We start from the raw sequence: 22,303 nt of genomic DNA on the forward strand, positions 1-22,303 counted from the left end.
AAGGAAAGGGAGGGAGGGAGGGAGGGTGGGAAGGAGGGAGGGAAGGATGGGCAATTTCTGCCTTGTGGGAGCCTGAGAAACAGGTGCGCCTTGCTTTGGGAGAGAGACACCTGACAGGACTGGCAGGCAGGCACCCGCTACCTGCGCACCCTCAGTCCCCCTGAGGGGCGTTCTGCTCTCCACTGGCCTCACTAGCGCCCCTTTGCTGATGTCCACCAGTGGGGGTTACTTCCCTTTTTATTTTGCGTCTCAGCAGGGTGCCCTGTCCCTCACCCTCACTAGTCCCCCCCCCCCCACTCCTCTGGCTGGCAGGGCCTTGGCCTTCTCTTTCCATGTATATTCCCTCTCCCTAGGTGATCTCATCCATTCTCATGGCTTTAAATACCATCTATATGCTGATGACTCACAAATGTATATTTCTAGCCCAGACCTCTCCTCAGCGCTCCAGACTCCTATACCCAACTTCCTGCTTTATGTCTCCGTGTCGAAAAACATCTCGAGTGCAATAACCCTACACGAAGCTCTCGATTCTCTTTCTCCAAGCCTGCTCCTCTCTCTTCATCTCAACCAGTGCTTCCATGATTTCCCTAGACCGGGAACCCGAGAATTATCTTAGGTCTTCCTTCTTACCTGACAGTCCCCAGGTGAGCATCTGCCGGTGCCATTTCTGACAGGAAGCTTCTCTGTGTAGATGTGGCATACAGCTGCAATCCAAGGTAGGAGAGGCTGACAATCAGGGATCCCGACCAGCCTGGGATGTATATCAAGATTCTGTTTCAAAGAAGTGGGGTCGGGGGGGATGAAGAGGAAGGGGCAGGAAGGGGAAGGAGGAGGGCAAGGCAAGGCAGAAACCTCCCTCTCCAGGTTTCCCTCCTGTTCTGGTAAAGCTACACCGCCTCCTGCCTCCTAAGACCCAACTTCAACCGTTCAGCAGGAACCATTCCGACCCAACACGCTACACGAAAACCTCCTGTGTGAGAACTTCCCCGCCAGCCTGTCTACCTGTTCATCCCATTTCCCATCCTTCAAGCTTCTTGCCACACTGGTTTCAGGCCACTCTTTATATTCTAAGTTCTTTTCAATTGATTGATTAACTTTTTCTGAGATAGGATTGTGTTTCATAGCCCAGGCCGGCTTCAGGGTTGGGTTCCTGCCTTCGCCTCCTGAGTGCTGGGATCACAGGCATGCCCTAGTGTTCATGACTGCCTTCCAGATGCTCTCAGACCTTGCTTAAGCCACCCCAACTCCCCTCCAGATCCAGTTCATGCCTCATCTTAGAAATGCAGGTTGACACATTTCCTGTAGGAAGGGGGCCCTGAGGCACTCAGGCTTGGAGCTGTCCTTCACCCTTCTGCCCACCTTGCTTGCTGGAATCACCTGTGTGTCTGTCTCCCTAAAGGGCTGTGAGGCTGGAGGTTGCTGCCTAGAAAGTACTCAAGAAATGACAGGGGAACGGGACATAAGTGTGTGAGGGACAGAGCTTTCCTTCTTTGAATCGGTAAGGCTCATCACTGTCTGCCATGCTCCTGGGCTCCTGCCTTTGGGGGAGCCTTTGCAAGGCATGCTGGGATGGTTCCAAGCTGTGCACCATGAGAAGACAGCAGTGGGGGACTCACGGGTCACACTCTTCCCCTTACTGCCCGCTCCTGTATCTCCCTTGACCTCCTGCCGCCCCTTGTTCTATAGTTCTGGCTGGTCTGGAACTCACTATGTAGACCAAGCTGGCCTAGAACTCATGGACGATCTTTCTGCCTCTGCCTCTCAAGTACTGGGATTGCAGGCATGTGCCTGCAGGCCTGGCTTCTCACTTCCTTCTTTACCCTGGAGAGTTACAAAAGGACCTTGTGGCTGCTTGAAAATCTTATCACTTTAGTCTGGGAGCTGTAGCTCAGTAAAAGAATACACACTTTGTCTATACAAGGCCCTGGGTCTGGTCTTGTATACACAAATGAACAAATTTAAAACTTTTTAGTATATACTGATCTGTGTCTGTGTGTACCACATGTGCCATGGCCCATGTGTAGAGGTCAAAGGGAAACTTGTAGGAATTCTCTTTCCTCGACCTTGCGGACTCCTGGAAGCCATCTCAGGCTCCTGTGGCACGTGCCACTGTCATTTGAGCTATCTCACTTCCCCAAATGTGTGTGCTCTTCCAAGAGGTAACATGCACATGGCACAATTTAGAAGCATTCAAATGGCATCTATCTTTAATCCCAGTGCTTGACAGCAGGGGCAGGCAGATAACGGAGGCCAGCCTGGTCTATCAGCCAGGGCTACACAGTGAGACCCTGACTCAACCAGAAAAAACATGTGCAAAGTTGCATGTTGGAGGCTAAGTCTTTCCTATGCTTGCCCTTTCCTGCTCCCCAGCAGCCTCATTCTCCAGCAGTCACCATAGTTACCATTTTCTTGTGCAGTTCTCTGGAAACAATACATGCACAATTAAACAAGTGTAAGGTCTTTCCTCACCAAATGGCAGCATTTTCCCCGTGTGCGGCTCTGACTCTGCATCTCGGTATAAGGAATGAGATTGTGAAGATGAATCTGTGTGTGTGTGTGTGTGTGTGTGTGTGTGTGTGTGTGATAGATCTACTTATCTATCTACCTATATTCTTACCGCCTCCTTTTTCATGGCTGCATACTATTTTGATATGGGAAATTATGTCATAGCTAATTGACCAGCAAGAGAGACTGCATGAACATTCCATTTGTTTCCTTTTCAGAAGCTGTAGGGAAGAATCTTCAACTTCTGTTATTTTGCATATCGCCTAGTATGCACAGGATAAGGTCAAAGAGCTGGGCCTTCCAGGTCAAGGAGTATGTGTGTTTGTGATCTTGGCAGCCACTGCCAGAGCAGCTGCCGCAGAAGGGTCACTGACTTACTGACCCACAGTATTAGTGTGCCGGCATTTGATAGGTGACGGGTGTTGTGTTATATAATTTGACTTTATAGTACTCCTTTAAAAAGTTTTAGAACACATAACACTTACAGGTAGCATTTACCATATTATCTTCTTTATTCGGTGCTGGGGATCAGCTGTTGCACACCAAGCACGCACTGTCGGCTGTCTTCAAGGGTACAGTTAGTCAGCGTTAAGCTTTTTGGGCAGCAGAACTTCTCTATTGAGTCCCAGTATTTAGTGAGGCTGACTTCATGTCAGGCCCAGTCTGGACCACTTGGGACTCAGAGATGAATCAGCCCATTTTTACTGCGACAACTCCAGGGCTGATGGGAGACAGGACGTCAACAGGCAGACACAACTGTCATCAGGGCTGAGTCTGGGGGATCTTTAGCCTAAAGGGAAAAGGGGAAGGAAGGTGGTTGTGCTAGGGACAGGTGACTTGGAATGACCTGGAAAGTGCAGTTCTCAGGAACAGAGGACCCAAAGGCCCAGAGAGGTAGGGCGGGAGGCGTCCTTTGAAACCGCAGGTTGCATGTTGCCGGCCTGAGGTGGGCAGGGAGTTCCTGGCTTGAAGGACCTCTCGGAGGACTTGGTCTTTCCAGGAGGCAAGTTTCCGACACAAGAGGATCAAAGATTAGGATTGAAGACCCGGTGGTAGCACCAGTCTGTAACCCCAATGAGGCAGGAGGTCAGGAGTTCAAGGCCAACCTAGTCTGCCTATCTAGCTAGACTCAGTCTAACAGTACAAAACGCCTACTGGGGTGAGGCGGGAAGCAGTGCGGTGCAGACTCTTCCTGACTGCAGGTTCAAGCCCTGAGGTCCTCCCCGCTTGAGGGACAGAACTGGAGATGGCAGATGGTGGCAGGAGGTAAAGAGATCAGGTCCTAGGGGCTGGTTTGGGTTACGGTTACGAGAAGGAAGCAGGCGTGGGGAAACCAGTCTCCTTCGAAAGAGGTTTCCCCAGCGCAGCTGGAGCGGCAGGCAGGTCCCTCCTTCCCTGGCGGGTCCCTAGGTCACTGCGGATCTCTAAGCCACGCCCACGGACACCGAGGGGTAGGACAGCTGCCCTCTTCTCTTCCCCCTCGGGTGCTTTGTGGGTTGGGGGAGTGCGTGAGAACCAGCGTCGCTATGGCAACTAGGCCGGGTGGTCGGGCCCTGGAGCCCTGGGAGCCAGAGAAGGCGAGAGGCGGGGCAGCGGGAGGCGCCAGGGCTGCGCGGCGGGGCGGGGGCCTGGGTCTCCCGGGAGGAGCTGGGGAACACCGGGCGCCTCTCGCGGAGGTGCACGCCAAGTTCTCGGGTGAGTGTGCACGCGTGTGAGCTGGCCCGAGGAGCACGGGCGGGTGTGAGCGCGAGCACACGTGTCGGGTGTGCACTCGCGTGCGCTCTGGGGCCCTTGCCTGGCCCTCTGCGCCCCGCGCCCCTCCCGGCCGCCCGCGGCAGCTCCCGCCACTCCCGCCCCGCGCAGCCCGTCGCTCGGTCCTCGCCCGCCACGCCGCAGTCGCCGCTGCCGCCCAGCCTGAGCCCGCGGGCCGCCCGTGCCGGGCACCTGTTGGAGGCCCAGGGACAGGTGCAGGGTCTGGGCCGGCCAGGGGAGCGCGGGTGAGGGTGAGAGGAGGAAAAAACCTTGGCCCGGGTTAGGGACTAGGCAGGCAGGCAGAAGCTTGGGCTGAGCGAAGACAAGCAGAGGTGGGTGACAGCCTGGCCAGACCCGCGCCTGATGGAGAAGATGGCCAGAGCCTCAGAGCAGCAAAGGAGGGGGAGTTGTGTGGTTTGAGGGGATGGGAACAGAGGGGGAGTCTAGAATGAGAGGAAAGTCCTGGGAAGGTGGCAGAGGGACAATGTACAGGTAGTGGGGCAGTGTTAAGGGGAGTCACGACCTGTCTGACAGGACTGATCTGGCAACCCAGCCAGCCCCTTGTGAAGCCAGGCCTCCCGCCTGCCCACCAGCTAGCACAGATCACCTCTCCCTTGACATCCAGGGAGGGCAGTGAGGTTTCTCCAGACCCCAGCCAGCCACTCCAGCCCTGCACCCGTCTCCGTCTCCCAGCCAGAGGTGCTGCATGAGGGGCCGCAGGGGCGACCGCATGACCATCAACATCCAGGAGCACATGGCCATCAACGTGTGTCCTGGACCCATCAGGCCTATCCGCCAGATCTCGGACTACTTCCCTCGCAGGGGGCCAGGACCAGAGGCTGCTGGCAGCAGAGGCTGCGGGGATGCCCCAGCTCATTTGACCCCTCTGGCTCTGGCCCCCCCTGCGGCTCTCCTTGGGGCCACCACACCCGATGATGGAACTGAGGTAGACAGCTACGACTCGGATGATACCAGTGAGTCTGGGGGCTCAGCGGGCTTGTGGAAGGGAGCAGCCTCCCGAGTGTGGTTTGTGTGTGTGTGTGTGTGTGTGTGTGGAGGGTGGGGAGGAGGGGGGACAGTCCTGCCACCACAGCTGCAGTCTGGGTACAGATTACAGCTTCAGCAAGGCTCAATATTCAATATTTCTGCTGAGACACTCCACCACCCACACAGTCAGTTGCGGCCGAGCCAGGGACCCAGACGCAGGCATGCACATGGCTGCTCAGCCTCTTGCGCACACACACACACACACACACACACACACACACACACACACACACACACACTGGCAGGCCAGCAGAGATGTGGACTTCTAGCCACTAGGTCTCACAGCCTGGACTTGGACCAAAAACACACTACCTTCTCCCTCTTCTCTTCCCTTGTCTGCAGCTGCCCTGGGCACTCTGGAATTCGACCTTCTCTATGACCAGGCTTCCTGCACTCTGCACTGTCGAATCCTCAGGGCCAAGGTGCGCGTCCCTTCTTCCTGGGCTGTTACCCTAGGGTGGGGGTTGCATTTTCCCCCAACCAGAGCAGATTCCTGCATCTCTGGAACTGTACTCTGTGGGGATCCAGTCCTGCAGGAGGAGGGAGGAAGGCTTGGGAGTCTAAAGCCCCCTTTGCACATATCCTGCAGGGCCTCAAGCCCATGGATTTCAATGGCCTGGCTGACCCCTATGTCAAACTGCACCTCCTGCCGGGAGCCTGCAAGGTATGTCTCCTTCCAGCATTGGCTTGACTTATGGGTCCCTCCCAGCCCCCACCTGCAGCCTTTGGGGCCCCAGGGTCCATGCGTCAGAGCCCTTTGTCCCCCATGCCACAGGCCAATAAGCTAAAAACTAAAACCCAGAGGAACACACTGAACCCTGTGTGGAATGAGGAGCTGACGTACAGCGGAATCACGGACGATGACATCACACACAAGGTGCTCAGGTGAGGGCTTTTCCTCCAGGCCAGCACCTCAGGGATAGCTGTCATTGGAACCTTTTGATGGTCATTCTCCCCATGTCCCATTAAGCTTGTTTTGCTGACACCCCATGATAACCAGTGGCTGCCAAGCCCCCTCCGCAGCGGCCCAAATGTCCTCTGGTCCTCTAGCACAGGATTGTTGGTTTGGCAGCTGAAGACCTTACCAGAGAGAGGTCCCTGGTGCTGCCTGTGCTCAAGGCTTCCTCTGCCCACCTCAATCTTTCCTCTGAGGCTCAACCCCAAACCTGCCCCTGAAAAGGTTTCTCTGCGCTCCAAGACCCATCCCCAGAGCTCTTGGCTTTAGTTGGACCTTCACACCTCAAGCTGCTACCTACTTTCTCTGAGGAGGAAAGTCTTCAGGTCAGGGAGCTTGCCCTGTCACCCTAGGTTTGAGAAGTACCTCAAAGAGGAGCATGTCAGCCGAGTGCAGGTCCGGAGAGACCTTGTCCTTTATTCTTGGGTAATAGGGAACCACAGAGGGTTTCTCACCATTGTTGTCAGGGTTCTTCTACCGAGCCCACCTTGGATATCAGAGGTGGGAGAGACAAAGGCAGAAGCAGCAAAATTGGTCTCGTGCTCCTCAGGGTAGACGAGGAAGCCTCAGGGTTGCAGAACGCGGCTTTGGTTTCAACAGGGTCAGCCCAGGCTGCTCTTGAACTCAGATCTCTCTGCCTCAGCCTTCTGAGTGCTAGGCTCGCAGTATGCCACCATAGCCCATTATTAGGGAGCATTTTTGTTTGGTTTGATTTTTTTGAGACAGGGTTTCTCTGTGTAGCCTCAGCTGTCCTGGAACTCGCTCTGTAGACCAGGCTGGCCTCAAACTCACAGAGATCTGCCTGCCTCTACCTCCTGAGTGCTGGAATTAAAGGTGTGCGCCACCACCACCACCAGGCTTAGGGAGCATTTCTTTGCTTTACCTCGTGAGTTTTAGAAGATGGGTATGCTCTACCCCCACTTTACAAATGGACAGTCAGGTGACCTGCTAATGGGCAGGGCTGGAATTTCAACACACCTTCAAACCATAGCTACTCACCCCTTAAGCCTGTACTGCTGTGTCTGGACAGGCTGGCTCCCTGCTCCAGCAGGAAAGAGCAGGGCACCCAAGTCTGTCAGCAGTCCTTGGCTGTGTAAAGCAGCTAAACACCCATAGGGGACTCTACCACTGTGCCTGTGGCCACACCCTGTGGGGTTCAGCTGGCACCTGTCCCCAGGTGGGGAATGGGAGTTATGGAAGCTGTGAGGATTTCCTGTCCAGCTGGGTAATTCTTGATGGGTACAAGACAGCTCAGTGCAGGCAGGGCAGATCCAATTGCCCTTCTCAAACCTCCACCCATTTTACAGATGAGGTGACAAACTTAGGGCAGAGCTGGGACTGGTCCAAGGACCCCTTTCTCCCTCTGGAGTGGGGCTCAGATACCCAGGGGCCCTGACCCTGCAGTTCCCCGCCAGGATCTCTGTCTGTGACGAGGACAAGCTGAGCCACAATGAGTTTATCGGGGAGATCCGAGTGCCCCTCCGCCGCCTCAAGCCTTCACAGAAGAAGCATTTTAACATCTGCCTTGAGCGCCAGGTCCCGGTCCGTGTGGGGCTAATGGGTATGGGGGAGGGGACCTGGAGAGGTCAGCTTGCCAGAACCTTGTCTTTGCCCCCTCAGCTTCCTTCACCATCTTCAATGTCTGCGGCACTGAGGGGCATTTCCTGTTACCTAAAGGAGGTGAGGCACATCCTGAGAACCCTGTCTCGGTGGGAGAGGCCCTAGACTGACCTCTGACCCCTGCCTCCTTTTCTGGCAGCTAGAGCAGGCAGAGCAGGGACCTGGGCTGCTGGAAGAGCGTGGGCGCATCCTGCTGAGCCTCAGCTACAGCTCCAGGCGGCACGGGCTGCTGGTGGGCATTGTTCGCTGTGCCCACCTGGCTGCCATGGATGTTAACGGCTACTCTGACCCTTATGTGAAGACGTGAGCCCTTGCCCAAGCCTGACCCCAACCTGACTGCTCTGGGACTTAGCCTGTCCCTAACTTCATGGTTCCCTTCTCTCCCTAGGTACTTGAGACCAGATGTGGATAAGAAATCCAAGCATAAAACATGTGTAAAGAAGAAGACATTAAACCCAGAATTTAATGAGGTAAACATGACAAAGCAGAAGTGAAGATGGGCTGGAGGTGGGGATGTGGTCAGAAGGCCTGACAGAGAGCACTGCCCGCCTTGTTCTCAGGAGTTCTTCTATGAGATGGAACTCTCCACTCTGGCCACCAAGACCCTGGAAGTCACAGTCTGGGACTACGACATTGGCAAATCCAACGACTTCATCGGTGAGTGGAGGGGCCCACCAGGTGCCGAGGGAAGTGGGGCAGGAGAATGGGCACTGATTGGGTCTGTTCTCTAGGTGGTGTGTCTCTGGGGCCAGGCGCCCGGGGAGAAGCGCAGAAACACTGGAGTGACTGTTTACATCAACCGGATACAGCCCTGGAGCGCTGGCACACCCTGACCAGCGAGCTGCCCCCAGCAGCAGGGGCTTTCCCTTTGGCCTGAGCAGACAGTAGCTGCCCAGCACAGGCCCTTGGGGCCGGGTCCAGTACCCAACCTTCGCACGAGTGTGTTGCACGTTTACATGGGGTGGGATGCCCTCTGCCCCACACTACCTGTCTTATTTTTGTGAGTCTCTGTGACCGTGGGTCTGTCTTCTTGTGAGGGACCATGGAGAGCTATTTCACATATGCAAACTTTTTCCTGCCTGACTTGCTGTTACCGCAAATATGCAACCCCCACGCACGGGGCCATGTGGGGTGTCCTGCCAGTGCCCCTACCCCACCCTGCTACTCCTCTCTTGGCCTCTCCAGGCTGCCCGGCCCCCTGCTGCACAGGGAGGAGGTCGGATTAGGGGAGATTAGAGGAGGACATTTCCAAAGGAGCAAAGAACAAGGAAAGAAAGAGCCAGCCCTTTAATACAGAGCCTTCTTTAAAAAGTCCCAGCCCTGTTCAGCTGCTCTTCTAAAGGGACGGCCGGCCTCCACAGGGTCTCTGCTCCCTAAGATGTGGCAGATCCTCTTGGCCACTCATTTAAATAACTGTCCCCTGGATGGGGCTGGGATGTGAGGGCAGGGCCCCTGCCACCTTCCTCGGGGACATTTGTGCATGTTTACGCCTTTTCTGATTGTGTCAGTGGCCGAAGCATGGCAACTGGGCATCAATAAACATCTCTTGAAGAAGTGGGCTTGCTCGCATGTGTTGTGCGGGGCTCGGCAGGTCATGGCAGCTACTCCGGGATGTCGATTACCAGGTCGTCGTCTCCGTCCAGGGCGTCATCCCCGCTGCCTGCATCGCTGAACATCTGCTGAGGGACGGTGCTCAGGATCGTGTGTGGGGGCATCTTGGGAGGAGGCAGGGGGGTCAGGGCTGCCCCAACACTGGCCCCAGAACCCCTGGCAGGGAAGGCCAGTGGCCCACCCACAGGGCAGTCAGGGGGTCCTACAGCCATCTGCAGCAGGGGAGAGACACAAGGAGGACTTGTCAGATGCACTGGCACTAGGCAGCTGCACAACACCCACTGAAAGGCAGCTCGAGGGGTGAGGGCAGCCCCACCGCAGCCCCTCAGTCTCAAGCCGTGAAGTGCCTGGGTGAGGGGCAGTGATGGAGGCATGATGGGGATGGGTGAGGGGGTCTCACAGGGAGCCTGACAGAAAAGCTGGGCTCCTTCCTTGCTAGCAAAGCACCATGGTTGCTCTGTGCCAGGAGTTAAAGCCAGATTCAGGACTAGCTTAGAGTGCCTTCCTCCTGCCTCTGGGCACCTTGGGTATCACCTGCCACCATTGGTCAGCTTTCCCTCCTCCTCCTGTGGGATTCACTGTTTCATGGTGGGCATCACAGGCTACCTGAGCCAGAAGCCTAAGCAGTAGCTCTGTTCCCCAGCTTCTATGGCATTGTGGATGAGCCCCTCCTTGGGACCCCAGCAGTCACCGGCCTGGGTCAGGCCCTCCTCTCAGCTCACCTGGTCTAGGTACCAGCCTCCTAACTGGATTCCCTGCCTTCAGCCTCTCCCAGATCCAGCTCCTCCTCCACACTGCGGCCAGAGTGATCACTCTAGAACACAAACCTGAGCATGTCACTCCTCTGCCTGAGGGCCCTGGCTACCCTCAGGACAACAAATGAGGTGTGCCTAACAGGCTGACCCTGCTCCATTTGTCAAGGTCATGCTTTGTCCTCTGAGCTGGGGCCTCTGCTCTGCCCCGCCCTGCCAGGTCATCACGCAGCCTCCCTCAAGAGAGCTCTCTGCATGTTGTGACAGCTCACATGTCGTGGGCACAAACTGAACACCTATCATGCCCAGGTAACTTCTATCAATAATCTCTACTTTATAGGACCACCCTGGAAAGGGAAGTTAAAGGGACAGAACGCTAGTCCTCACTGGGCAGGCCCAAGGTGCCCCTGGGACTGGGGCAGCAAATGATGCCTGTGTGGTCTCCCGTGGCCTCCTGATTGCTTCCAGACCCTTACCTGTTTGTGGGGTCATGTGACGGTGCTAGAGTAGGCAAGGCCTCAGGAAACATGGATGCGGACTGGAGGGCCAGCTCTGGGAAGAACCGGGACCCCTGTGGTGATCTGAATGAGAATGCTGCCCCCTAGAGGCTCTAATGTTTGAATACTTGATCCCCAGCTGTTGATAATTTATAGAATGGAGAAGTTGGCCTTGCTGGAGGAGGCATGTCATTGGAGGTGAGCTTTGACTTTTCAAAAGCCCTCACTGTTCTCAGCTCAGATGCTCTCATTCTCCCTCTCTCCTCCCGCTGCCCGCTGCCCCCTGCCCCCTGCCCAGCATCATGGACTCTACAGGTCGCCTTGGTCATGGTGTCATAGCAATAGGAAAGTAACCAAGACAACCCCATGTGCCAGAGATGACATGCGTCATGAGGACCAGGCCTCTGCTGGCTCCCCTCTGCATCACCACCTTGCTCCCCAGGAATTACCCTAGCCAGTATTTCCTCAGTATGACCAAGAGCAGTCAGTGTGGCTCTATGGGCTGCCGGGGCCCAGGCGCTGGCTCGGCTATGTTCTCACTCATTTAGACTGAGAAGAGTTGAGTGACACTCCCACGCCACCTCAGCTGGAACTACCCTAATCTTTCAGATCCCAAGCTCCAGCATCAGTCCTTCCTGGATCTTCCCATGCCCCACCTAAGGCAGTTGACTCAAGTCTTTCCCTATCAACCCAGACTAAACACCCAAACCTCTTACCTACCCTAAATTGCTGAGCTGTTTTCTCCCACCTGTCCTGAAGGCAAGAAGCAAACCTCTCAGGAAAGGCCAGTGTGTATTATTGCCCCACCGTTTCCTCCAGTACCAGAGATCAAACTTAGGGCCTTGAAAATGCCAGGCAAGCACTGCTACTGAGTCACATGCCTAGTCCTCTGAGTTCATACTTAACCCCCAGAAACTAGAGGTACAGGAGGTTGTGAGCTGTTTGGTGTGAACTACCGAACGTGGGTCCCTTGGAAGAGCAGCGAATGATCCTAACTGCTGAGTCATCTCTCCAGCCCTACAATCCATCCTTCCATGGTTTCTCCTGCCTGCCCAGCCCCTCTCTCTCTGAGGCTATAGCCCTGGCTAGCCTAGAATTCACTATGGAGAGCAGGATAGCCTTAGACTCATACAGACTGCCTCTGCCTCCCAAGAGTTGGGATTAAAGGTGCACACCCCTAGGCCAAGCAGAATCCCCACTCTTAGCCACTAATAAATACAACCTCTGATTCTGCTTGTGGTGTCAGAGCACCAAGAGCTCGTTAGCCTGGTCCAGTGATGGCCATTCCCACCTTCCTTCATCTTTGGCTCAGTTCTCATCACTCCCGGGGCTTCATGGTCGGCCTCTTCCCTTCACCAGTCCTACAGCCCTAGAGACTCAGCTCACACAGGCCACCGTCCAGACGCCTTCTCAACAGGCCCAAGGCCGGTTCTTCATCTCTCCTCTAAAATCAGCTCCTCCATCATCCTCATCCCAGAAACACTGCTCCCTACTTCTTCACTGCTCAGGGAAGAGAGCCCTGGAGTCCTTCTGGGCTCCCTTCTCCCTCTCACAGTTAACCTGGGGAAACCCCGCAGCCCGTCTTTGACATGGAACCATGGAGCTCTTCTGGGTCTCTTGAAGGCCCTTCCTTCCCACCATCAACTCCAGGCCTATCTCCACACAGCCACGTTGTCCATGTGTCTACAATGCAAGCGGAACTACATCCTGTCCTGCTTAACCTGCCCAAGTGGCTCTCACTCCTGTCTCTCTTTCACCTCAGGGTCCTATGTGCTTCCCTCAGGCACCAGGTCTCTGACCACCTGCTCAGCCCTCCCCCCCTTTTCTTTTTCTTGTTTGAAATACAACTTCATTATGTAGCCTTGGCTGGCCTGGAACTCACTTTACAGACCAGGCTGGACTTGAACACACAGGGATTCATCTGCCTCTGACTCCCAGGTGGCTGGGTGTGCCTAAAGATGTGTGCCAGCATGCTGTGTTCCCCCTTGTCTTTCAACAAGCACACTCACGGTGTCCTTCCTGTACCCACTCAGCAGCACCCTAGATAATCTACCTTCAAAGTCCTGCCACTGTCCTCATTTTCTCTCTTTCTTATTTACCTTCTGCCCATTTTTCAGACAGAGCAGGAGCTCGGTACAGGGTTACAGGGTCTGGATCCGTTTGTCACGAGCGGCAGCACAGGAGGCTCTCGGCACAGGAGGCACTCCATGGCCACCTGCCCATTTCCCTGTTTCATCACTCTGAGCCTAGGATCCCCTGTCAAAGTCACACTGCTCTGAACTAGGGGAGCCGGAACTCTACACACCACAGTCCTGCCCAGCTCCAACAGGACTATGTACAAACGTGTCTCACTCCAGCCATGCTGTAGGGCTTGCTCAGAGAGAGAGGCTGTGAGGCAGAACCTCAAGCAGCCTAACTTGGGAGCGCCTCTGCTCTGCCCTTCAGGGTTGAGCCTTGGACCGAGTCTTAGCATTTCAAACCAATCTTTCAAATTTTGGATATCAGGCTGGGGATACAGCCCAGCTGGTACAGTGTGTGCCTAACACGCATGAAGCACTGGGCTCAAGTCAGCACTGTGTGAACCAGATGTGGTGCACATGCCTGTAATCCTAGCGCCTGGAACATGGAGGCAGGAGGACCAACAGTTCAAAGTCATCTACTACCTACAAGAGGCCCTTTCTCAAACAAAACACCCAAAGTCTCTGTGCGCACCCTCTAGTCTTAAGCTTCCTTCAGGTGGATATCCTGCCTTTGTGGCCCCTCCCTAGAGTCCCCACATCAGGGTACCTTGAGTTTCCGGGGTAGGCGGGGCCGTTTCTCCAGCTTGGGCCTCAGGGGGCTGGGCTCAGGCAGCTGCAGGGCCAGGTAGTCAGAAGGGAATGGGGGGTACGGGGGAGAAGCCAGCTGAGGTGGGAGTAGGAAGATGGAGATGGGAAATGGAGTAGGTAAAGGCGAGGGGTGAAGGGCGGAAATGTACACAGGAGAATGAAAAACAAGAGATGCTGATGAGTGTGGCTCCCAGGCTCCTGAGAACAGAGGGGAGGGACAGCAGCAGGACTGTGTCCTGGGTCTGCCCCTAGTCCTACCCAGGAGAGATGTAGGCAGCCTGACTCACACCCTCCAAAGGCTACTTGCTGGCCACATGAGGGAATATCCTGAGTTGGGAAGCCTTGCCCTGAGACCTAGCCCCTTTGCCCAAATGATGCCCCCTGTTTTCCCAGGCACGGCACTGCATGCACTACTTCCTGGTCTTGATCCCAACTCACCGAACTCAGGTATGGGGACGGGGCCCCAGAAGTCTGCAGCGGAAATCCTGTTGAAGTAGGCAAGGAGAGGCTGGAAGGGGACGGGGCACCGCCCATCGGAGGGCTTCTCTTCCTGGAGAAGGGATAGGAAGAAGGGTCAGAGGCAGCTGGAAAGCCCAGATCCCCAACCCCTACTCTGGACAATTACGGCTCCTTCTTACCTCTTGGGGGCTGGTGTGTCAGACAACTTGGGCGTCCCCTCGGTCTCACTGTTATCTGAAGAGGCAGTGGCATCTGAATCTGTGGGGAGGGCTGGTCAGTGGGGCTGTGACCCCGAGAATACAGAGCATGTGATTCTGAGCGTCCCTCGGCTCTCACACCCATTCCCTACTTAGAACCTCCAGGGCACATTAGCCAACACACACCACATACAGGCTCCTAGACACTCTCCCGGTCTTTTTAAGCTCAGAAGGGGAAGACAAGCACATGACCTCTGCTTTCCAGATGGCCTCACCGAGCTCAGAAGGTATGAATGGGCCCGAATGCAGGTCTGGGACTCTGTGACCATCTTAGGCCACCCTTTCACATGCTCTAAGGAACTCTCAGCTTTATTCAGAGACCCGCTAAAACACCCCTCAAGCCGGGGGCGTGGCGTACATCTTTAATATCAGCACTTAGAAGATGGAGGCAGCGGATTATATTAGGAAGGCAATAGCAGGAAGATCTGAGTTCAAGCCCAGCATGGTCTACAAAGTGAGTTCCAGGACAGTCAGAGCTGCTACACAGAGAAACCCTGTCTTGAAAAGAAAAGAAAAGCCCAACCAAAAACAACAACAACAAACACCCCTCAAAACTATATTTTCTTTCTCTGCTCCACATTCCAACTGCCACAAGTTCAGGCCACCAACATGTCAAAATCCCCCACTTCGCCATCTCACCACTCACCGCCCCTACTGTTCAGCACAATTGAATAACTCTGTCCACATGTTCTTATATCTGTCTTCAGTCTACCTTAAGGAAGACTAAGTAAGGACTAAGTGCAGGACCTGCACTTGGGCTAGTTAATTTACTTCAGAACTGCAATCCTGGCCTCCACAGCGGCAGGCCCTCATTCTTCCACATCTATTTCCTAGCTCAGTCTTCTTCCTGGAAGGCTCGCCTTTCACTTACTGATCATTGTACATGATATATGTTATTTCCTACTCAAATCCTTAATTTATATGTGAGACACAGTCTCAGTATATGTATATCCCTGGCCTTGAACTCAGAGATCTTCCTGCTATTGCCTCCCTAATATAACATTCTTACTTAGATGTTTGCATGAGTGTATGTATGTGCACCAGGTACATGCCCAAGCCTGAGGCAGTCAGAAGGTGGCATTCAACTTCCTGGAATAGAGTGAGGTGGCTGTGAGCTGCCATGCAGGTGCTGGGAACTGAACCCAGGTCCTTTCCAAGAGCAGGAGGTGCTCTAAACTACAGGGCCATCTCTTTAGTTCTCTGGTTGCAATTTAAAGTTAATTGTTAAAAAATAATCAAGTGGGGCTGGAGAGATGGCTCAGTGGATAAAAGCATTGCCTGCTCTTCCAAAGGTCCTGAGTTCAATTCCCAGCAACCACATGGTGGCTCACAACATTCTGTAATGAGGTCCAGTGCCCTCTTCTGGCCTGCAGACATACACACAGACAGAATATTGTATACATAATAAATAAAGATTTAAAAAAATAAATATTCAAGTTGAGCTGTGCGCTGGTGGTGGCACACACTTTTAATCCTAGCATTTGAGACCAGACTGGTATACAGAGGCAGTTCCAGGACAGCCAGGGCTACAAAGAGCAAGCCTGTCTTAGAAAAAGACCAACCTGTTTCTGTTCCTTGGTGCACACCTGGCCTCCTCTCATCAGTTTTCACCTGGAAAGCTCGAGCCGTGTCTTCACAGGTGGAACTGATCCTAATTCCTAAACCCTTAACTGTTCTCTCTCACCCACACACAATTCAGACATCACGCTTGTGTGATTTACAAGCTGGAATGTCTCTAGCACCGCTGGATGTTGTCTGTTAGGCTCTCTGTAATAGAGATGGGTATTATGTAGCTGAAGCTAGCTTTGAACTTCTGGTCTTCCTGCCTCTACCTCCTAAGAAGGGCTGGGATTAAAGGCCAAGATACAATGTCTTGCTTTTTACTCCCCACCCCCTTTTTAAAAGTAACTAGGTTGCTTTTTTTTTTTAAATATAAAAAAATTAGATTTACTTATTTGTGTGTATAGGAGTGCATGTATGTAGGGTTCAGTGAACAACCTAAGAGTCATTCTCTCCTTCATTGTGGGTGCTGGGGACTGAACTCAAGTGTCTTTGCTCAGGGAGTCATATCAAAAGAAGCTGGTTGAGGGGCTGGAGAAAAGGCTCAGTAGCTAAGAGCACTGGCTTCTTGTCCAGAGAAACTGGGAACAATTCCGAGTCCTCACTGATCACAACCATTTATAACTCGTTTTTAAGAGATCTGGTGCCCTCTTCTGGCCTCCACAGGGACTGCATATACATAGGACACATAAATGCAGGCAAAACACCCATACACTTAAAACATCTTTGAAAAAACAGAAGAAGCTGGGGGACAGGGGTGATGTGTGTGGAGGAGGAGGTGGTGTCTGAGTGGTGGGGGCCAGGCGTGATGTGTGTGGTGGAGGAGGTGGTGGTGGCACAAGCATGAAATCCCGCACTGGGGAGCTGAGAGAGGACTGTGAGTTTGGGACCAACAAAAGCTACAAACGAAAAATACACTTCAAAAAAATGTCAAAAATGTTACAAAACTATATAAAATTCAATGTTCACAAATAGAGTTCTAATAAAACAGCCATTTTGTTAATCAATATGCTGGCTACGGCCACTTTCACATGAACTGAGGTTTGTTTCAGAGACAATATTTTACAAAACCAAAAATATTTTCTTGATCCTTTGCAAAGGAAATTTATCAACTTCTGTTATACTGTAATTATTACCCTTTAATCCTGTTTTACTTTTTATCAAACTCTCATTATCAGCTGCATGCCTTTAATTCCAGCACCTGGGAGGCAGAGGCAGGTGGGGCTCTATGAGTTCGAGGCCAGCCTAGTCTACAGAGTGAGTTCCAGGACAGCCAAGGCTACACAGAGAAAAAAAAGGAAAAAAAGAGAAAAGGGAGAAGGAAGGAAGAAAGGAAGGAAAGAAGGAGGAAGGCAGCAGCAGCAGAGGGTAAACAATAAGACTTAAGAACTATTGGAGGAGCCGGGCGGTGGTGGTGCACGCCTTTAATCCCAGCACTCGGGAGGCAGAGGCAGGCGGATCTCTGTGAGTTCGAGACCAGCCTGGTCTACAAGAGCTAGTTCCAGGACAGGGTCCAAAACCACAGAGAAACCCTGTCTCGAAAAAACTAAAAAAAAAAAAAAAAACTATTGGAGGGTCGAGTGGTGGCGCACGCCTTTAATCCCCGCACTCAGGAGGCTGAGGCAGGCGGATCTCTGTGAGTTTAGGGCTGATCTACAACAAGAGTTAGTTGCAAGATAAGCTCCAAAGCTACAGGGAAACCCTTTCTCGGAAAAAAACAAAATACAAAAAACAACGAAAACTATTGAAGGGATTGCACCAGCTCCACATCCTAGGAGGACGGACCAGGCACAGTTTGTTTAAAGCACCAGTATCTCATGTCTTCCTGCAGATGTTCATGACTTTGCTCACCGGAAGAATCTTCATCCACATTCTCATACTGCAGAAGTCGATCTAGAAGGAAACTGGGAGAAGTGGAAAAGAGAATTATTCTCATTTTAGTAATGTTCTCCGGCAAGATATCTATCTAGTTCCTCCTAGAAGGCCCACTGGATCCTCCTAGGAGGACATGCATTTGTGGTCCTATTTCAGGATGGAGCCAGGAGGAGGATTCCCTAGGCGTAGCATCGCTCTTGTCCCTCAAGAAGCCTTACCTCTTGTCCCGGGAAACCTTCAGCAATTTCCTCTGTGCCTTCCTGAGCTCCTCCTGGAAGCACTCGTGTTCCTGTATCAGACAGGGCAGGTGCTGAGCCAAGAGCAATCCGTAAAATGCCCAGAACCCAAAGACATCTCTTCCTACCTACCCCCTTTACCACATGGGTAAACTGAGGTCCTCTCAGCGCTAGGCCTCCCACTCCACAACCTCCTCACACCAGCACTCACGTAAATGAGAAACTTAAGCTTCCGCTTCAGGTTCCTGTATTTCTTTTTGTAGTCCACTTCGCCGTCCGCTGGTCCGTTCATGACCCGCCTGGGAGTATCGCCCCAGTGTGGAGTCCCGCTACCCAGAGCCAAATCGGCCCGGCCTCTTACACTTCCACTTCCGGAGACTTGGCAACGCTGTACGAAGCGGACTACAACTCCCGGCGTGCTCAGCGCGCAGAGCGCGTAATCACACCGCCGGTCGTCCAGGAAAAGACCTGAAAGCTACGCCGCTTCCAATGGCTCCGCGGTGCGCTGAGGTTACAGAGGAGCCGGACGCTGAAGGGCGGTTGATTCTAAACTGACTAAAGATTGGGAGCCATAAAAGATAACCAGAAATGCATTGTGTTGGCGAGGATACCCATTCCCTTCTGCTTTCCGAAACAACAGAGACCTGACTTGGATATCCTGACCACAGAGCAGCGTGAAGAGTTGATTACGTTACAGCCAGAGATTTCCGGCGGAGAATTCGGCTTCTAATGAGAATTTTAATGAGTAGTTTTAGCAAAGAGCAGAAACCTCGAGACCCACCAACTGCTTAGGGAAAGCAAGATCTGGCAAAGTTCTCCGTCCCATCGCTTGAACGGCGGAGGACCAACGGTTCCGCCCCTCAGGAGCGGCGTCACTGCGCGTGCGTAAACTGCTGTCAAACTCACTGAAGGCGGCCCGGAAGAAAAAAGGCGGGAGCTACCAATCCCCGGTGGCGCAAAATGGCGCCGGGAGACGAGATGCTGGAATTCACGCGCAGCTTCTTCTGAGATTCCCCTGACCTCAGGTGCACAGGGTATTAAGAGTCTGGATTGGAAAGGGCACGAGTCTGACTGGGACTCTGTCTTGACACTTGTCTTTGTAACACGGTTACGCACGCCGTCGTGCGACAGCAATTTCTGACCCACGTGGGCCAGGATCACCTTGAACCTGAGGAGAAGCAGGCATTGAAGCGGCTGGTGGAGGAGGAGCTGCTGAAGATGCAGGTGTGGGCGTGAGCCTGGGCCAGGAGAGACAGGGTTTGTTGCTGAGGGGTTGGGACCTTGGTTCGGTTTGCCCTCATGCTGCACCCACAGGCGGATGCTGGTACCAGGGAAGGAAAGCTAGACTTCATCAAAGTGAAGAGGTCTCCTGCTCCCGGCAGTGACCCAGAGGCAAAAAGGTTCCGCTTCAATTCAGAGTCAGGTTAGTGCCTTCTCCCCTGCATTTATCTGTGTGTGACTACAGCATCATTGGTTTATTGATAAGGCAGGGTGCATGTATTACATAGCACGGCAGTAAATGAGGGTCAGGGAGTCAGGGACCAGGTGGAACCATACACGCCGTGGTGCTCCCTGCTGTCCTTCACTCCTAACCAGAGTAGAGCTAAAGGTACCCTATCCTAAACGTAAGGAGCAGGAGGAACCTATCCTAGCCCTGTCCCCATATTCCAGACTCCAGCTCTACACCATCCAGTCCAGACCGCTCAGGACGTCCAACAAAGAACAGCACAACCAAGGAGAGGTCATGTTCGAGGAGAGCTGTAAAGAAAGCAGTTGAGAGCACAGATGAAGAACAGCAAACAGACCTGGCCAAGATGGGATCAGAGAGCACTGAGGAGGAGGATGGGGGAAAAGAGCAGAAGGCTGGGGCTAAAAAGAAAGCTGGGACCAAGAACGAGCAAGCACCAAGCAAGGCTTCAGCCACTGAGCAGCAGGTTAGGGAAGAAAGTGGAAGCAGTGAAGAAGAAGCTATGCAGGGTAGAGCAAAAATGGGGGAAAGAACAGGTGCTAAACGCCACAAGGAAAGTGACGACAGTGATGAGGAGACCCTAGCCAAGAAGAAAGAGCACAGGGAACCCAGACAGAGGAGCAACAAAGGGAAGAGAATGAGCTCTAAGCAGAAAAGCCGGGCTGGGAGGCGAACTAGAGGCGTGGGAGACAGTGAGGAAGAGAAGGGAAAGGGGGCAGTAAGTAGTGGGGACAGCAGTAGGGAGGAAGGGGAGGAAAACAGGAGCAAGGCCGGGTCCCAGACTGAGAGCAGAAGGCAGAGTGCCAGCAGCGAGGACAGTGAGAGCAGCACGCAGGAGCCAGCAGCTGCTCAGGACACTACAGAGACAGGCACGCAAGGCACGCGAGACAGCAGTAATGGGGAGAGTGATGTGGAGAGGGAAGGGAGTGACTCCCAGGCAGGAGAGAGCACCAAAGAGGAGAGGAAGAACCGCTCCTCCAAGAAAAGCTCCAAGAAAGGCAAAGCACGAAGTTCTTCTTCCTCATCAGACTCAAGTCCAGAACACACAAGCCAGAAGGTGAGAGGGCATACCAGGTGGGTGGCCTCCACCAGGGGAAAGGCTGGGCCTTCAGCTGCAAATTCCTTTACTAGGCTAGGTCTCGACGCTGTGGAGAGGACCATCCAGCTGTGGTGAGACTAAAGCGTTATATTCGGGCTTGTGGTGCCCATCGGAACTACAAGAAGCTCCTGGGGTCCTGTCGCTCCCACAAGGAGCGCCTTAGTGTCCTCAGGACTGAGCTGGAAGCACTGGGCATGAAGGGTGAGACTGGATGTGCCCAAGAGCTGCAGGAGGGCGTGGGCACTGGGGAAGAGAAGCTCATGAGCCACTTCTGCTCCAGGCAATCCTTCCTTGGAGAAGTGTCGGGCCCTGAAGGAGCAGCGAGAAGAGGCAGCTGAGGTGGCTTCCTTGGATGTTGCCAATATCATCAGCAGTTCGGGTAAGTAATTTTCTCTTTAGGAAAGGAAGAGGCTGGGGTCAGATAATTAATTTTCTTCCCCCACTTCCCAGGCCGACCACGAAGAAGTAACGCCTGGAACCCTTCAGGGGAAGGAATCGCCCCAGGGGAGCTTTATCGCCGAACCCTGGATTCAGAAGAGGAGCGACCACGCCATGCACCTCCAGACTGGTCCCATATGCAGGGCATCATTAGCAGTGATGGTGAGAGCAGCTGAACTCCATGCTCCAGCAGGGACCCTGTCTTGCTATACAAAGAGCCTGTGGCATCGAAGCAGTCTCTTAAAAAGATACTATAGCCCCAAGGAACTAAGTTGTTGGCACAGTATTCAATTTTATGTTCCTAAGGTTTGGGAGTGTGGGGGTTTCTGTTTTTAGAGTCAATAAAGTAATGTTTGTAATTACTTCATCTGAACTAGACCCCAACTCTCATGCCCCATCTTTTGGGATATAGCCCTTGCTACTAGCTAGTAGTCTCTTATGGATTCCCAGTTGCCCCAGCCCCTGGCCTGCCAGGCTGTATCGGAGGACACAGTTGTCCTTTCAGTGCAACCAAGTCTCTAGCCAAACTGGCCTGACCAACACGAAGCCTAATGGTAGAATATAAGCCTAACATCAACCAAGGCCTGGTCTCAATCCCAGCACCCACTCACCTCCCCTACCCCCAGCTCAGTTCATCTTCTTTCCCCACACTGCCAGGGACTTTTAGCCTTCAAGAGGTAGGCATAGTAGATACCACTGACCAATCAGAGCATGACAAACCTCTGCAGAATTCCATGTCCAGGCAGGCATCTAGTAAGAAACAGACATGGGGCTGCTGAAGAGTTTCTGTACCAAGATTTTCTGAGAAGCTTTGAACCCAAAGCAAAGCAGACATAAAGGGATCAACAAGCTGATGATTGTCCCAATCATATGTGCAGTCATTAAAATCATTAGAATTTTTTTTTTTTTTTGGATTTTTCGAGACAGGGTTTCTCCGTAGCTTTTGGTTCCTGTCCTGGAACTAGCTCTTGTAGACCAGGCTGGCCTCAAACTCACAGAGATCCGCCTGCCTCTGCCTCCCAAGTGCTGGGATTAAAGGCGTGCGCCACCACCACCCGGCTCCAAAATCATTAGAATTTTTTTTTTTTTTTCGAGACAGGGTTTCTCTGTGGTTTTTGGAGCCTGTCCTGGAACTAGCTCTGTAGACCAGGCTGGTCTCGAACTCACAGAGATCCGCCTGCCTCTGCCTCCCGAGTGCTGGGATTAAAGGCGTGCGCCACCACCGCCCGGCCAAAATCATTAGAATTTTTAATCACACTACCCAGTTAAGTACAAGTAACACTATCACTTGCTACTCATCGGTCCTTCACACACACCTTAGACAGAAAGGGAGAAGTCCCAGGG

At 53.2% G+C, this 22,303-nt stretch overlaps 3 protein-coding genes across 12 annotated transcripts; 2 read left to right on the plus strand and 1 right to left on the minus strand.

Annotated features, from left to right (window-relative positions):
* Positions 1–3,870: 3,870 nt before the first annotated feature.
* Positions 3,871–9,433, plus strand: Doc2a (double C2 domain alpha). Of its 8 annotated transcripts, none has more exons than XM_013347923.2 (11): positions 3,871–3,956; positions 4,883–5,231; positions 5,647–5,726; positions 5,894–5,968; positions 6,080–6,189; positions 7,675–7,801; positions 7,880–7,939; positions 8,019–8,182; positions 8,268–8,349; positions 8,440–8,536; positions 8,611–9,433. In XM_013347923.2, the coding sequence occupies exons 2-11, from the start codon at positions 4,964–4,966 to the stop codon at positions 8,754–8,756; spliced, it is 1,209 nt and encodes a 402-aa protein (XP_013203377.1). In that variant the 5' UTR covers positions 3,871–3,956; positions 4,883–4,963; the 3' UTR covers positions 8,757–9,433. The 8 variants fall into 8 exon arrangements, with proteins under 8 accessions (XP_013203377.1, XP_005351309.1, XP_013203378.1 ...); XM_005351252.3 differs by lacking the exon at positions 3,871–3,956 and adding an exon at positions 4,025–4,200; XM_013347924.2 differs by lacking the exon at positions 3,871–3,956 and adding an exon at positions 4,025–4,200 and having other exon boundaries at positions 4,951–5,231.
* Ino80e (INO80 complex subunit E) lies at positions 9,161–18,398 on the minus strand. 3 transcript variants are annotated; one of them, XM_013347928.2, is made up of 8 exons: positions 18,166–18,398; positions 17,937–18,007; positions 17,695–17,747; positions 14,206–14,284; positions 14,006–14,117; positions 13,527–13,643; positions 10,213–10,304; positions 9,637–9,702 (listed from the first exon to the last, which is right to left on the minus strand). In XM_013347928.2, the coding sequence occupies exons 1-7, from the start codon at positions 18,244–18,246 to the stop codon at positions 10,233–10,235; spliced, it is 585 nt and encodes a 194-aa protein (XP_013203382.1). In that variant the 5' UTR covers positions 18,247–18,398; the 3' UTR covers positions 9,637–9,702; positions 10,213–10,232. The 3 variants fall into 3 exon arrangements, with proteins under 3 accessions (XP_005351308.1, XP_013203381.1, XP_013203382.1); XM_005351251.3 differs by lacking the exon at positions 10,213–10,304 and having other exon boundaries at positions 9,161–9,702; positions 18,166–18,397; XM_013347927.2 differs by lacking the exons at positions 10,213–10,304; positions 13,527–13,643 and having other exon boundaries at positions 9,161–9,702; positions 18,166–18,397.
* Positions 18,399–18,459: 61 nt separating this feature from the next.
* On the plus strand, positions 18,460–21,337 carry Hirip3 (HIRA interacting protein 3). The gene is made up of 5 exons (XM_026781236.1): positions 18,460–19,377; positions 19,626–20,479; positions 20,554–20,722; positions 20,802–20,900; positions 20,972–21,337. Exons 1-5 carry the CDS (start codon positions 19,254–19,256, stop codon positions 21,133–21,135), a joined length of 1,410 nt encoding a protein of 469 aa, XP_026637037.1. The 5' UTR covers positions 18,460–19,253; the 3' UTR covers positions 21,136–21,337.
* The last annotated feature ends 966 nt before the right edge of the window (positions 21,338–22,303 follow it).

Source organism: Microtus ochrogaster, chromosome 8, assembly GCF_000317375.1.
Source record: "Microtus ochrogaster isolate Prairie Vole_2 chromosome 8, MicOch1.0, whole genome shotgun sequence".
In the NCBI taxonomy this organism is placed as follows: Eukaryota; Metazoa; Chordata; class Mammalia; order Rodentia; family Cricetidae; genus Microtus; species Microtus ochrogaster.